The following is a 14,029-nucleotide window of genomic DNA, read 5'->3' as shown; positions in this document are numbered from 1 at the left end:
TAGGGCTCAGCCCAGTTTCCTATGATTCATAGCCAGTGTAAGTTTTCTAGGTGAGGTCTTAGGTTTATTTGTTGTGGGAAGAATTGATAATACTGAAGGCTGGCTTATTAGTAAAAGGTGGTGCTGGAACATGGCAAGACACTGTGTTAAGAAGCAGCACCACAGAAGGCCCTGCCCCTGAGGATTCTGAATCACTCACCTGGAGCCATCTCTCTGAGGAGCCCATAGCTCAAGGCAGCTCCTGGGGACATGCCCAATCGAGGTGGTCAGCCACTACCTTCTGGAACTAGAGTGCCTGGGGTTGATCCTGGCCCACCATAGCAAACTGTCAGGCTCTGGGAAAGGGGCAGATGGCTCATCGTGTCTCAGTTTTCTGATAGTTGGAGGAGGTAATATATGTGAAGTGTTAGAGCAGCGCCAGGCCTAGAGCATGTGCTCAGGAAGGGTTAGCAGTGCTGTGGGATTGAAGTCACATGTGATCGTTCTAGGAGCAGCACAGATGACCAATTAAAGACAAAGTCGGGGTGGGAATCACATGGATTGGGGCTTCCAGGCAGCATTAAAGAGTAAGGATCTGCGTCTGAGTTACGTTTGTTGCTTAGGTGCTCTCCAGTCATCATGACTCCAGCTGCTGAATTTAGTAGTTGAAGTAGCTGGAGAGCATAGCACAGGTCACTGTGAAGTAGAGAACAGGTTAAAATCGCGTGGCTTTTGAGGAATGCAGCCGTGTGGTTTATCTGAGTGCTCTCTCTCTTCTCCCTCTGTGATAGCTCAAGCTGTGAGCCCTGCCCTAGCCATGCACTGAGGCTCAAGGGAGTGATTTATGGAGGGGTTTGATGGAGGATTTTCAGGAGTAATGTTGGCAGCAGGCTGGAATGCGCCTGAAGGATTATGTAGTAGACTTTTTAAAATGCTTTTGAGCATTTGCAAGCCCGATATATTAAGAATGTCTTCTGGTAAACTCTTGAGAATAGTTCTCCTGCTTGTTGAGGGAAACGGAATTTGGATGGAGCAGAAGAGGTTTGTGCTGTGTTGGTGGTGGAGCAGATACAGCCGCTCAGAGGCCTCAGTGTTAGTTAGGAGGATCTGTTTGCTCTAACAGGCTTTATTTTTAAAAAGTCTCTTCTCGGACATATGTATCTGTTCAAGCACAGATCGAGAATGAATTCCTTGAGAAGCTGGGCAGGTGGAGGGAGGGTATAAACAAGAGATAACCCACATCATCTTCAGGATTAAGAGATAACTCACCTTTGGCAAACTTTTAAATATATATTAAGTGCTTTTCTTTCCCTAAAAAATAGAAGAGGCATTTCTTTTTTAAGCCAGTAAAATATTAGGAGATCATTTGCTAGGGAGGAAAGAATGGAATTGCTTAGTGTCCTATATGATAAAGAGCTAACACGCTAAATAGACCGGACGGAACTTTCTGGAACGACCTTCTGTAATGACCAGTGGGCGGGGCCACAAGGGCCAAGCTCTTTGCACGAATTTCATGCACCAGGCCTCTAGTGATTCTATAAATTACCCTAATGTCATAGGTAGATTTTTCCCAGTTCTGTAGAAAGTTAGCAGTGTATGCAATAGCTGGCACAGGGTTGAATGTGGGTAGTCTTTTCTGATTTTAGGTCATTGGTGTTTATTGTAGGTCCTTTCATTTGTTTTCATCACACTAGGGTCAGGGAAAGTTGTTATAACTAAGTTGTAAGCTCTGAAAGGGCAAGGGTTGTATCTTTACCTCATGGTGGCTGGCACATGATAGACATGTTGTGGACATTTGCCAAATGAAGGAAGACAGTGTTAGTAAATGGGTCTCTGGCCTGAAGCCTTTCTCCATCAGCTGCTGTCCAGGTGACCTAGGCACTGCCATGGTCCTTGGCACTGCTTTGTAAGAGACCCTCAAGGCTGGCATGGTTCCTTCAGACCTTCTTCCTATGCCCACTTTTGCAAGGATTGAAGGCCTTACTTACCCAGTGCCTGGTTCCCATGTACGGTGTGCCTTTAGCTTAGAAAGCTCTTACGTGCTCTCTTCCCAATCAGAACTGCATTTTGATCATTGCTACTGGAGATCAGGTGTCCATTCTGGGTCTGGACTCTTAGGCTCAGAGGAAGGAGCAGAGCTAGAAGCAGCACCAGAAGTCATTCTTCTTTCTGCTCCAATGGAAGCAGACTGGGCCGGGGAGAAACACTTGGGGACACAGGCCAGGGTCCTCCTTTCAAAAGTTACTGAAACTGGCCCTAGCTGGTTTGGCTCAGTGGATGGAGCATCGGCCTGCGGACTAAAGGGTCCCTCCCAGGTTTGATTCCGGTCAAGGGCACATTCCTGGGTTGCAAGCTCAACCCCCCCAGTAGGGGGCCTGCAGGAGGCAACCGATCAATGATTCTCTCTCATCATTGATGTTTCTATTTCTCTCTTCCTCTCCCTTCCTTTCTGAAATCAATAAAAATATATATATTTTAAAAAGTTACTGAAACTGGCTCTGAACATGGTCTCGAGTCAAGCCAACTTAGATTGAAACTCCTGCTCCTCCACTTAATGGAGGGTTGGCCTCTGAGCCTCAGTCTCCTAATCTGAAAAATGGGAATACATGCCTTGAACCAATGTGCTCAGCACTAAAATGAAGTAAATGCTCAGGATCATCTCTTCAGCTGGGTATTAAGCTACATGTGGCAACCTCCAGTCTTTGGAGGTGACGTTGGTTGCCTTTTTTTTTCTAAAATGATGATCTTCTGAGATGTCCAGATAGTCTGATAAAGCCCTGAGTTACCTAGAGCTGATGCCACATACTCACCATTTATGTTTTCACTCTTTCATGTGAAACCTTATGCTGCTTTATGGCATGGTCATCGTGGGTGGCAGTGCAGTGTCGCTGTGGGGCAGAAAGAAATCAGTTGTAATGAAGACAGCAGAGGTGAGAGGGATAGTGTAGAAGAGGTTCCATCCTAAAGGAAGTAAAGTCAGAGCAAGAGCAGCTTGTGGTCCAGTGTCAAGCCCAGGGCCTGGCACCTCGGTGCTTGGTGTTTTGTGACCTGGGGGGCTCATTGTCCTTGGGAGAAAATCTGAGAATTAAAGCTGTTCTTAGAGTGAATGGAGGCACTTCGTGCTTACTTGGAACCTGCGATTTCTGTACAGATAATTCTCTTAGAATCTGCATGAGTATTTTTCTCTTTCAGTCTAAAGAAACTCGAGAGATCCTACATTTCCACTATACCACGTGGCCTGACTTCGGAGTCCCCGAATCGCCAGCCTCATTCCTGAACTTTCTTTTCAAAGTCCGAGAGTCGGGGTCACTCAACCGGGAGCACGGCCCAGTCGTGGTGCACTGCAGTGCCGGCATCGGCAGGTCGGGGACCTTCTGTCTTGCTGACACCTGTCTCTTGCTGGTAAGGAGGCCCTTGAAGAACCCAGGAAAAGAAGGGACCATTTGTAAACTCTCCTCTGGCCTGGACAGCTTCTCTGTAATGTCTCTGCAGTCAACAATCTTTGATCTTCCCTTTGTAACAACTTCCCTTCCATAAAAATAGCTTTACCCCAAATAGCTTGGTTCAGAGGGATATTCTTCATTTTAAAGTGAAATCCGAGAAGATCCAAAGAATCCCCTGTCTCTCATTCTTTCCCACCTGCTTACATGGTCCCAATGTTGCTGCACTGGCTCCCATTTTCTAGACTCCTGCCTTCCCTGCTGTGATTTTTTTCTGAGTGGGCACTAGAGAGTTGGGCTGGCTGAGTTGTGTCTCCTATCTGGCTTTTAGATGGACAAAAGGAAAGACCCTTCTTCTGTTGATATCAAGAAAGTTCTGTTAGAAATGAGGAAGTTTCGGATGGGACTGATCCAGACAGCAGACCAGCTCCGTTTCTCCTATCTAGCTGTGATCGAAGGTGCCAAATTCATCATGGGAGACTCTTCAGTGCAGGTCAGCATTGCTTTTGCTTTCATTGATTTCCAGTTTTTGTCTGTGAAGAAGGGAGCTGTCCATTGTAAAAATTCACACACTGTCATCTTCAAGTGTATGTCTAGAGACCTGAGAAGCAGAGATAACTCCTCACCAAGCCATCACCTCTGCTCACTGAAAGGGGACAGATTTCCTGCAGAGCAGACAGGCACAAACACTGATGGGGCTCCATTTGCTGCTTTTTCCAGGAGCAATGGAAGGAGCTCTCCCACGAGGACCTGGAGCCCCCACCTGAGCATGTCCCACCCCCTCCCCGACCACCCAAACGAATCCTGGAGCCACACAATGGGAAATGCAGGGAGTTCTTCCCAAACCACCAGTGGATAAAGGATGAGTCCGAGGAGGATAAAGAAGATGGCCCCATCAAGGAAGAAACCAGAACCCCCTTAAGTGTCCCCTGTAACATAGAAAGGTAATGTGAGATGGTCCTGGCTTATTGGGGGTGAGGAGAAATGACCTTCTGTTTCAGAAACCCTGTGGATGCAGCCTCCTGTTGGCACACAGTGCTTCTATGTCCTTACGGAATGGAGCCACTGGTTGGCCCTGGGAAGTGACCAACTTCAGTGGGGTGCTAGCACCACCTTGTGGTGCTGGTTGGTATCAGGAGTCCAGCGTGCTGGGCATCCTGCCCAGTGATGACAGTCCCCTCCCCCAGGCTTCCAGCCAGTCCAGAAATGGGATGTCCATGCTTGACCATGTACCTTCAGCCCCCAAAATGGTCTTTTTGGGAACTTAAACTTGGTAATCTTGACCCAAGTGGATTGCCATTTTGCTTCCTTATACTTGTTTATTATTTTCTTAATCCTCACCCATTTATTTTTTCATTTATTTTTTTTTTAAATATATTTGATTTTTTTACAGAGAGGAAGGGAGAGGGATAGAGAGCCAGAAACATCGATGAGAGAGAAACATCGATCAGCTGCCTCCTGCACACTCCCCACCAGGGATGTGCCCACAACCAAGATACATGCCCTTGACCGGAATCGAAGCTGGGACCCTTGAGTCCGCAGGCCGATGCTCTATCCACTGAGCCAAACCGGTTAGGGCCATTTATTTTTTTTTTAAAGGGAATGAAAGGGAGGCGGGGGAGAGAGAGAGAAACATCAGTGTGAGAGAGACACATCAATTGGTTGATTCCCATTGTTGCCCCAACTGGGGCCAGGGATTGAACCTGCAACCAAGGTACATGGCCTTGACTGGGAATTGAACCTGCGACCCTTTGGTCTGCCGGCTGACATGCTAACTATTGAGCCAAACCGGCAGGGCTGCTTCCCTTATAGTTTAACAAAGGTTATCCTGTCCTACTGATGCATGTGAAATACTGAGATAACTAGAATATAGCTCTTGGTCTATGATCTAGACCCTGTTGTTGGGAAGGGGACAGGAAATTGTAGTGGGAGCCTGTGGTCAGTGATGTGATGGGTGCATGCGGAGAAGAGGCACTCAGCCTTCCCTGAGTGTCAAGGAAGACTGCCTGTAAGAGATGGCACAGTGGAAACTAAGAAGAACGAATGGGAGTTAGCTCCAGCCTGAATCTAGGGAGGCAGTGTCCTTGGTACCTGCTGTTTTGGTGGGTAATTTAAGATGAGTGCACATTGTACCCAGAATTTGTGTGCTTCTAGAAAATTAGCCTACAGTAGTTCTCAAACAAATGTGCAAAGATTGTATAGGAAGAAGTGTTTGTTGCGGCATCATTTCTAATGGGGAGAAATTAGAGATGAGTCAATTATATACCCATGGATTAGGTAAATCCTCTTTCTCCCTTTGTCGGGATGCTCTGCAGCTCTGAAAGAATGGAACTGGCGGTTCTTATGTGGCTGGACATTGGAGTGGCAGTATCCAAGAAAGCGAGTGACCATGTGTACCCCACAATCAGTATCTCACCCAGGCACCAGTTCTGACTCATGGACCTGAGTCCGCAGGTCCTTCATGCACTGGTCCTTATCACAGAAACACCACACTTGGTTCTGGAGAGAAACTTGTCCCGTGGGCCTCCCAGAGCAGGTGCCTTGTGATGTGCTGAGTATCACTGACCTCAGGGACGCTGTGCCCGGTTTCCCAGGGCCTCTGTTGACATTCTCAGGGTGGGCCAGTGTGCTCCGTCTGGGGGCTCACAAAGGGCCAAGGATGAGAGAAACAGGCTGCAAATGACTTACGTCGCATTTGTGTTCTGTTATTTGTGGAGAGAGCAGTGCCTTTCACATTCTGTGTATGAAGATGCTGTGTAGGGAAATAGGGAATTTGGGAAGCTAAAAGCCAGAGGGCTCCAGAAAAAATTGTAGTTGTACCAAGAACATAAGTGCTGCTGGGTACCTGTGGGAGCCCACATGCCCATAGACCTCTGTGCTGCACCAGGGCCGGGTAGGGGTGGCGCTGCAACCAAGTGCTCCTGCAGCCTCCTCCTGTCTCCCGGGAAGGTGGTGCTTCAGGTGGCTTTGTCAGGCACAAGATGCTGCTGGGATGGGAAGGCCCTGGATGCATGTGTGAGGCTGAACTTCTGTGGCCCGGGCCTCCTTGATGGAGGCAAGGGTGGAAAGGAGAGGCCTGGAGCAGGAGGGGAGTGGAGAAGAGGGGCCTGGCTTCTCATGGGCCCATGAGCCTCTCCTGACAGCCCTGGAGCAAGAACACTGCCCTCTGCCCCCCCGGGTCACCATCATGAAGGCAGCTAGATGACTGGCTGCACACAGGAGGCCCGGGAAAGGGTCCCCCTGGCAGGATTGGATTAGTGCTTGGGATTCAGGCCTGGGAGAGGTGGGCAGAGGGTCAGTGGGAATGTGCGGGGTCTTCATGTCAACAGCGACAAAGGCCCTGTGGATCAGCATCTATCAGGGTGTCCTGAGAGAGTGTGGAAGCACGTGGGCCACACCGTTGCCTTCCCTGATCTGAATGGGAACATTCTCCCGTACAGCAGACTCCAGGGCAAAGTTAGCACTTGTCTTGACGCCATTGGCTGTACTTCTCAGACCTTTCCCCACCCTCCATCACTAAGGAGTCCATAGTTCTCCTGAGCCCTGGCCTGGCTCTGAGGACCACCTGAACCCCTGGGAGGAGGCAGTGATAAGTGGTCCCTAGACCCATGTCAAGCAACACTAATCTCTGTCTGTATACATGCGACTCACGTTTTCCTAGAATTCCCTCCCCCGCCCCCATAATAGTGTCTTTGCCATTGTTTTCCCCAGAGTGAGTAACCCATCTCTGCCCCTCTCATTCCTCAGCACGAGTCAAGACACTGAAGTCAGAAGGCGGGTCGTGGGGGCAGGTCCGACCCAGGAGGAGCCGTCGCCACCCCAGGAGGAGCAGGACCAGGCGCTGACTCACTGGAAGCCCTTTCTGGTCAACATGTGCATGGCCACGGTCCTCACGGCGGGCGCGTACCTCTGCTACAGGGTATGTTTTCACTGACGGACGTGCTGGTGAGGCCATGTGTACGGAAAGCACTGGCCAGCAGCCTGGCGTTAGCATTCAGTGCTGTGGAAGGGTCTGAGCCAGTCTCAGAAGAAACAGATCAAAGCTTTTAAAGTCCGGAACTGTGAAGGGCTAATGAGAGAATTGATGCACTGGGGTTTTAAGGAGCCCTGTGGTCCCAAGAATACAAGTGTCTAATCTCAGGGCCTTTACCTATTCAGGAGTAAGTAGAGAAAATGCCAAATACATCTCTTTCTCTCTCTTTTTTTTCTTTTTTTTTCATTTGTTTTTGGGGGGAAAATAGAGTTACAACACATTGTTGTTTTTAACCTTTATAAAAAGCAGCTTTTTGTTATTTCTGCGGGGGAAAAAGACTAGGCGCTTATGAAACTTTCTTATACCCTCAGCTGGTGTAGCCCGATACACAATGTCTATTGGATTTCCCAGGGAAAGGCTCCCACACTTTGAGGAATGTAGAGTCCTCTGCAGAAGAGGGTTTAAGGTATAGGACGCTGACTTGCTCAGTCACTTCCTCTGCTGTGCGCAGAGCTTGGCCAGGTCCTGCCAGCTTTCCCACTTAAGAAGAAAAACAACAAAAGGCCGTCTGTAGGCATTAAACCTGGCTTGTGCTTTTGCTCAGGGTGTCCCCACTGGTTTTCCCTCATTCGTGTCTCCATTGATCCCTTGTAGCAGCCATCTTGCTCATGTCCTGCCCTCAGCACCCATCCAAAAACGGGGTTCCTTGAGAACCCTGCCTCAGGGTCAGAGGTCACCACAGGGTGGGTGGCCACCGGCTTTTTACCCTGCCATTGAGATCCAGAAGGAGCAGTTTCCACTTGATTTGGACTGTAAACGCCATTTCAGTAGACACCCACACCTGAGAAGTGAGTTGCTGTTAAAGCAAGGGGAAGGGAGGATTAGCTTCAAAACTCTGGTCATGGAAATAACCTCACAAGACTTTTATCATTTAAAAATTTTACCTCTTTTCAGGTGACCATCTTTGAGTGTATCAGATGGTTTAGTAACACACAGTTTTTCCTTAGGGATGATGTTTGGAAGGGGTGGGGGTGGCCAGGTAGTGGCCAGGGTTTGGGGGTGGCCAGGTAGTGCCAAGTCTGCAGCTGGGCGGGTCTGGGCTCAACTGAAAATGTTTGGTTTCATTCCAGTTCCAGTTCAACAGCAACACATAATCTGACCCACCTCCACCCCACTGCCCGCTCCGCTCACAGAGCCCGCACCTGACTAGCAGGCAACGTGGTAGGTAAGGGCCGACGCACAGCGTGGCCAGTTTGACGGGGCAGATGTTTGCCCTGCACTGAAACTACCCTCCCCAGCTGTTGGTAGTTTGAAACTACCCCTTTCATTTTACTTTCCCCCTCTCCCGTTCTTTATGTACCAAATCCACAACCTGTCTTTTTGAGGACAGCAGAAGAGGGTCCCATGCTGATGGCACAGAGGAAGGTGGCCTGTGCACGGCAGCACACGGCTTTTCCCGGGAGATTCTGCGGAGACTGCGTGTTGTGAGCCTCTCCACTCCATATTTATTTTTTTATTTTTTTCCCCAGAGGCATCCATAGTGCACTAGCATTTTCTTAAACCAATAATGTATTAAAACATTTTGATGTCAGCCTTGCATGAAAGGCTTTCTCAAAAAGTACAATAATAAACCCTCAGGTAGTGCTGAGAACGTATGACTTTGCCATGAGCCCACTGTGTCAGAGGAAGGAGGACAGCTGTGAGCAGTGGGTATTTCATGACACTGTGGGTAATGTGAGAGGAGGTTTGGCATTTGTTTATAGAGCAGTGGGGTAATATATAACGAACACTTGGATATTTAACATACATGACAGGAGATGACTGTCCGGTTATTCCCCGCCCCAGTTTTATCTACTAGAACTTTATTCTCCATCACCGCTTTCCCCGTGGGTATTAGAATGCATGTTCAGTCTTGTGTCCTGATCAAATACCACGTGCTTGAAATACTTAGATCTCTGCTTATAAAGTGTCCTCGTGTATAAGTCAGATTTCCCCTTGCATGATCAGATCATTACGTGCTGTGGTTCCTAAGACTGTTGCTGAACTATTTGCTGTTCAGCACTGGAGGGATGTTTCCAGTAACAGATACTGGCCTAATTCCTGGCATGAAACTCTGGTGACTTCCTGGTGAGGCCCGGCTGGGTCCCACTGTAACTCAAACATTCCAAGGAGATGGGAAGCCATAGTCACACCTCACGCTCTGGACGTTTAGGCAAGCAGGGTCCCCTGCACACACACCTTTGGGATCAGCCTCCACTATCCCAAGTGCACACTCTTCTTGAGAAGACTGTGATTTTGAACCAAGGCAACTGTTGGAAACCACACTTGAAGCAACCTGGATGATGATGGTCCCTTGGAGTCAGCCGGCTGCTGTCTCAGTCGGGAGGGCCTTGCTGAGAGAGGCCTGTCTGCCCCTGCCCTTGAACCCTGGGGACTGATGGTGCTCACGACTCTTCTTGTGAGGGGAACTTAAGACCTCCACATTAAGTGGCTTTTTTAACAAGAAAAAAAGGCAGCTGTAGCTCATGAGCTGCTCTTTTGCCAGCATTTTCACATTTTGCCTTTCACGTGTCAGAAGCCCGTGCAGAGAAACTCTGTGGTGGGAACATTTGAGACATCGCCCCGCAGAGCCTTGTGAGGTGTGGGTGAGGCCGAGGCGCCAGGCTGTGAGCATTCTGAGTTGGGCTTGTTGTTTTTGAAGTCCTGTATATGTATGTAGTAGTTTGAGTGTGTATATATAGTAGCATTTCAAAATGGATATAATGGTTTAACCTATCTTTGGAAAACAGATGGCTCTCCATCTTGTTACACGTATGTTAGAGAAGTAGCGAGCTGCTCTGCTATATGCCTTAAACCAATATTTACTCAGCAGGTCATTATTTTTTACAATGGCCATGGAATAAACCATTTTTACAAAAATAAAAACAAACAAAAAAAGCGAGGTGTTTTGGTATAATACCTTTTCAGGTGTGTGTATACGTGGATGCATGATGGGGTGGGGCGGGGGGCGCGTCTCAGGGTCTTCTGTGATTTCACAGAACTGTCAAACTGTACAGTTTTCCAACTTGCCATATAAAAACGATGGGTTTGCATTTTAGTTGCAACAATAAAAAATTTTTTTCTAAAGAATATCGATTTGGGGTGCTTCCCATTTCTTTGCTTAACTGGGCCTAAACCAGAATGGACAACCCTGCTTTCCATCCCTGCTGATGTGAGGCAGATGCTGTCAAGCAGGGTTACAAGTTTCCACATGTAGGAATCACAAGCCCTCCACGAGAGGCACTGGGGCATTTCCTGAGTGGGAGTTCATTAAACACGTCCTGCCTCAGCCCATTTCCTTCAGCGGAACCCACCTTTGGAACATAGGGCCCTTGGATAACCTAACAGACTTGCACAAGTTGTTTGAAAAGCTGTTCAGACCTCAAGAACATGCCTCTTAACCAACTGCCTGTGAGACACAGTGGTTGTTACCGCATCTCAGTACCTCCGTACGGTCATGTTCGATGTAGAATTGACGTGGAAATAGTAAGATGTGCAAAATCATGTAGTCTTCCTTTTTTGTACAAAATAAATGTAAATCTCCCCTAAAGTGATTTTTTTGGCTTTTTGTTTTGAAATAATTTCAGACTTGCAAAATGTTGCAAAGGGAGTACAAAGAATTTTCTTACATCCTTCAAGGCTTTCTGACTGTTTCACGGCTGGCTGCTGAGTGAACTGTTTATGCTTGGCCTCCTGGCAGGATCCTGGAAGTGGGAAACCAGCACAGTCATGGTCATGTGACCACACAATACCCCCTGTGGCGGCCAGGATGATAGTGCCACACCCACGGTCGCTTCAGTCTGTTTCACATACCAAAAAAATGGCATCTAGGCTTTTATGAAGAGGTGGAATGCCAGTGTGGAAAAAACTAAATTTGTGACTTTGGAACAGAAATCAGATGGGGCCAAAGGCCAGGCAAAGGCCATTCCTCATGGTGTCTGGGTAGGAGAGGGCGTCTGGGAGCCTTAAGAGAATCCTCGGGGCACACTGCCTTTCCTACACCTGCCTGTGTGGGAGAGCCCACTCCACAGCGTCACGCTGGAGCAAGCGCACTCGGGGACAGGAGAGCAGCTTCCCCCAGTGGGATGTTTGAAAAGAACCACTATTTACTTTTTTCAGATAAAATGAAACACCAATAAAAATTATTCTTTTTAATTGAAATTTCAGAAAGTTCAACATATAAACAAATCAAATAAATACTAAGTTAAATCGAAAAACACAAAATATATATAGGAAACATAAATGAGAATGTTTAAGTTACAGAATTCTTGGATGCCATTGTTGATAGCCACATGCACAACCAGGTTATCTTGACATCATTAACACAACAGCTCAGGACACATTCGAGTCTCAGACTTAACAGGAAACTAACTTTGTGTCTTTAAAGCAACATGCCGTTCAGTGAAATCTCACACCAACTATGGCGCCTGAAGCAATTTATTTAATAGGCCCTAGCTGACTTGCTTCAGAAGTTGGACTTCACTTTGTTTAGTGAGGTCACAGTGAATGCTTTTACTGACGTGACACTCGAGGCTTCTGCTTTCCTTTGCGCTCTTGAACATGCTGGAAAGACGGTCCATGGGCAGCGGTCTGTCACCAGGCATTTGGGCCACGGCTCAGGTTAAGAGTTGAATCAGAACCCCTGGCTCTGTACAGTGGAAATGACTGGACCCACTGCACTCTCCTTACCAAGCTCATAGGCCTGCCGGCCTCCACAGTCCCAGTGTTTGCTGAGCCAGAGGTGCCGAGCCAGCTGACTGCAAGGAGACAAGGCCATCTGGGAGGCTTTTATTCCAGGCCTCAGCTCCTTCGTAGCATGGCTGGCTCTGCATCCTGGGGAGCAAATTCTCAAAGCCAGAAGCTGGTCGGTCGGTTGAAGTGGCCGGCCTGTGAAGTGCTGTGCATCCCTTGTGCTCCTGTACAAAAGTCCCACTTGTTCCCTGGGGCTTCATAACTGATCTGAGTCTCGGAGAACTCTGGCCAGCTCACACTTAGGGCGCACACAGTGTGCCCCCATCCTCAGCTCGGCCCATGTCAGGACTGGGCAGCAGCAAAAACAAAGATGCCAGATTTGAGCTCATCGGCTGAGGTTTTTTTTAAAATATTGTGATTTCAACATCTGCCTCCTGGAAAAAGGCTTCTCTTTGTTCTGAGCAAAGTTTGTCCATTTTCTCAAAAGCAAAGCGTCCTTTTTCACCTGTAATATTAAGATGATTTGTCACCAGATTGTTCCCTGCCTTGGATGGCCTTAGCAGTTACTGACACCTGGGTCTCAGGGGTCAGGGGCATTGGGGTGCACCTAACTGGCCGACTCGTGCCTCGCCCTTATGTCCAAGACAGAGTCTACTGAATCATGTCCCTTGCATCTGCTTTCATTCCCAAGAAACAGACTGACGTTTGAGGAGGAAATAAAGCACTTCTTGCCACCTTAACCATGAAGGAAACTTGCCTTGGCCAAATACAGTTAAACGGTTGCTAGCAATGGCCATCCCATGAGCTAATTTTCCTCTTTTGAGAGTTGGCCGTGGCTGCTCCAGCACAACCTTGCCAAGGACCCGGGGACCCCGCTGCACAAACGATTGATGGCGCACTTTACCGAATGACAGCGTGGCTTCCCGGGCTGCCGCTCGCACAGCCTCCAGGTCAGATTGGCACAGGCCAGCAATCTGATCAATGCTTTCGATGCCCTGCTTGGGAAAAAGATCCATTAGGAGACTTTTTTATTATTACTGCTTTCAGAGAAGAAGGAAGAGGGGGAGAGAGAGAGAAACATCAGCGATGAGAGAGAATCATTGATGGGCTGCCTCCTGCCCTCCCCCTACTGGGGATCGAGCCCACAACTTGGGCATGTGCCCTGATCAGGAATCGAACCGTGACCTCCTGGTCAATAGGTCGACGCTCAACCACTGAGCCATGCTGGTAAGGCCATTAGGAGACATTTTAGGTAGCAGGTAGAATCCACTTGTAGAAGCCTGCATGACCAGCCTAGCATGGTCTGGGGCCCGATGTTTTCCTGAAGGCTCTGGGCTGCTCTAGTGGGCTCAGGTTCATCCAAAGCACCAATGCAAGGGTCTCATTTTTCAGTCCTGACACCTGCCAGCAAATAGGCCACTAGCATTGATGTATGGACAGCTGGCAGGCCCATCTTGAAAATGAGAAGATCAGATACCCTCTGGACCTTGCTACCTCCTCCCTGGTCTCCCAACCATTCCCTCCAGGTCAGACTAGGAGAGGGGCAGTCAGGGGCCCCGATTCGGGACCCCTGACCCTAGGCTGCTCTCCAGGGCCAAGGAACAGAGTGCACTTCAGCACCCTGTACTGGGAACCCTGGCTGGCTATTTGATTATAACCAAACCATTCCAGAGTGAATGGGGTGTTTAATCTGTGCTGGACTATTTTTCACCTAGTAAATTGGCAGTTGTTTTTTTAAATGAGAATTCTAGATGCAATGAGGTGAAGCTTTATGCACAAAAATGCTTATAATGACATTATTTATAATAAATGGATAATGAACCTAAATTATCTACAATAAGCGTAGGGGAGTAGATTAAATTAAGGTGTAACTTTGATAGATCCTTTATAAAAAATTCCAAGGCAT

At 48.2% G+C, this 14,029-nt stretch overlaps 2 protein-coding genes across 3 annotated transcripts in view; one reads left to right on the top strand and one right to left on the bottom strand.

Moving 5' to 3' along the window:
• The window catches only part of PTPN1 (protein tyrosine phosphatase non-receptor type 1), a 75,648-nt gene extending 65,342 nt beyond the window's left edge, over positions 1-10,306 (top strand). For both annotated transcript variants that reach the window (XM_081097378.1, XM_081097379.1), the window contains exons 6-10: positions 3,172-3,381; positions 3,751-3,912; positions 4,140-4,363; positions 7,167-7,338; positions 8,523-10,306. In XM_081097378.1, coding sequence (XP_080953504.1) covers positions 3,172-3,381; positions 3,751-3,912; positions 4,140-4,363; positions 7,167-7,338; positions 8,523-8,546 — 792 coding nt within the window. In that variant the 3' untranslated portion in view covers positions 8,547-10,306. The remainder of the gene's footprint in view (positions 1-3,171; positions 3,382-3,750; positions 3,913-4,139; positions 4,364-7,166; positions 7,339-8,522) is intronic.
• Positions 10,307-11,568: 1,262 nt separating this feature from the next.
• Positions 11,569-14,029, bottom strand: part of RIPOR3 (RIPOR family member 3) — a gene marked incomplete at its 5' end in the record, with an annotated part of 38,423 nt that continues 35,962 nt past the window's right edge. Inside the window, 2 exons of the mRNA XM_081097688.1 lie at positions 11,569-12,628; positions 13,028-13,118. Of these exons, the coding sequence (XP_080953814.1) occupies positions 12,528-12,628; positions 13,028-13,118 (192 nt within the window). The 3' untranslated portion in view covers positions 11,569-12,527. The remainder of the gene's footprint in view (positions 12,629-13,027; positions 13,119-14,029) is intronic.

The sequence above is a fragment of the Myotis nattereri genome (assembly GCF_964212035.1).
Source record: "Myotis nattereri genome assembly, chromosome: 8".
In the NCBI taxonomy this organism is placed as follows: Eukaryota; Metazoa; Chordata; class Mammalia; order Chiroptera; family Vespertilionidae; genus Myotis; species Myotis nattereri.
This window is presented reverse-complemented; position numbering and strand designations above follow the sequence as displayed.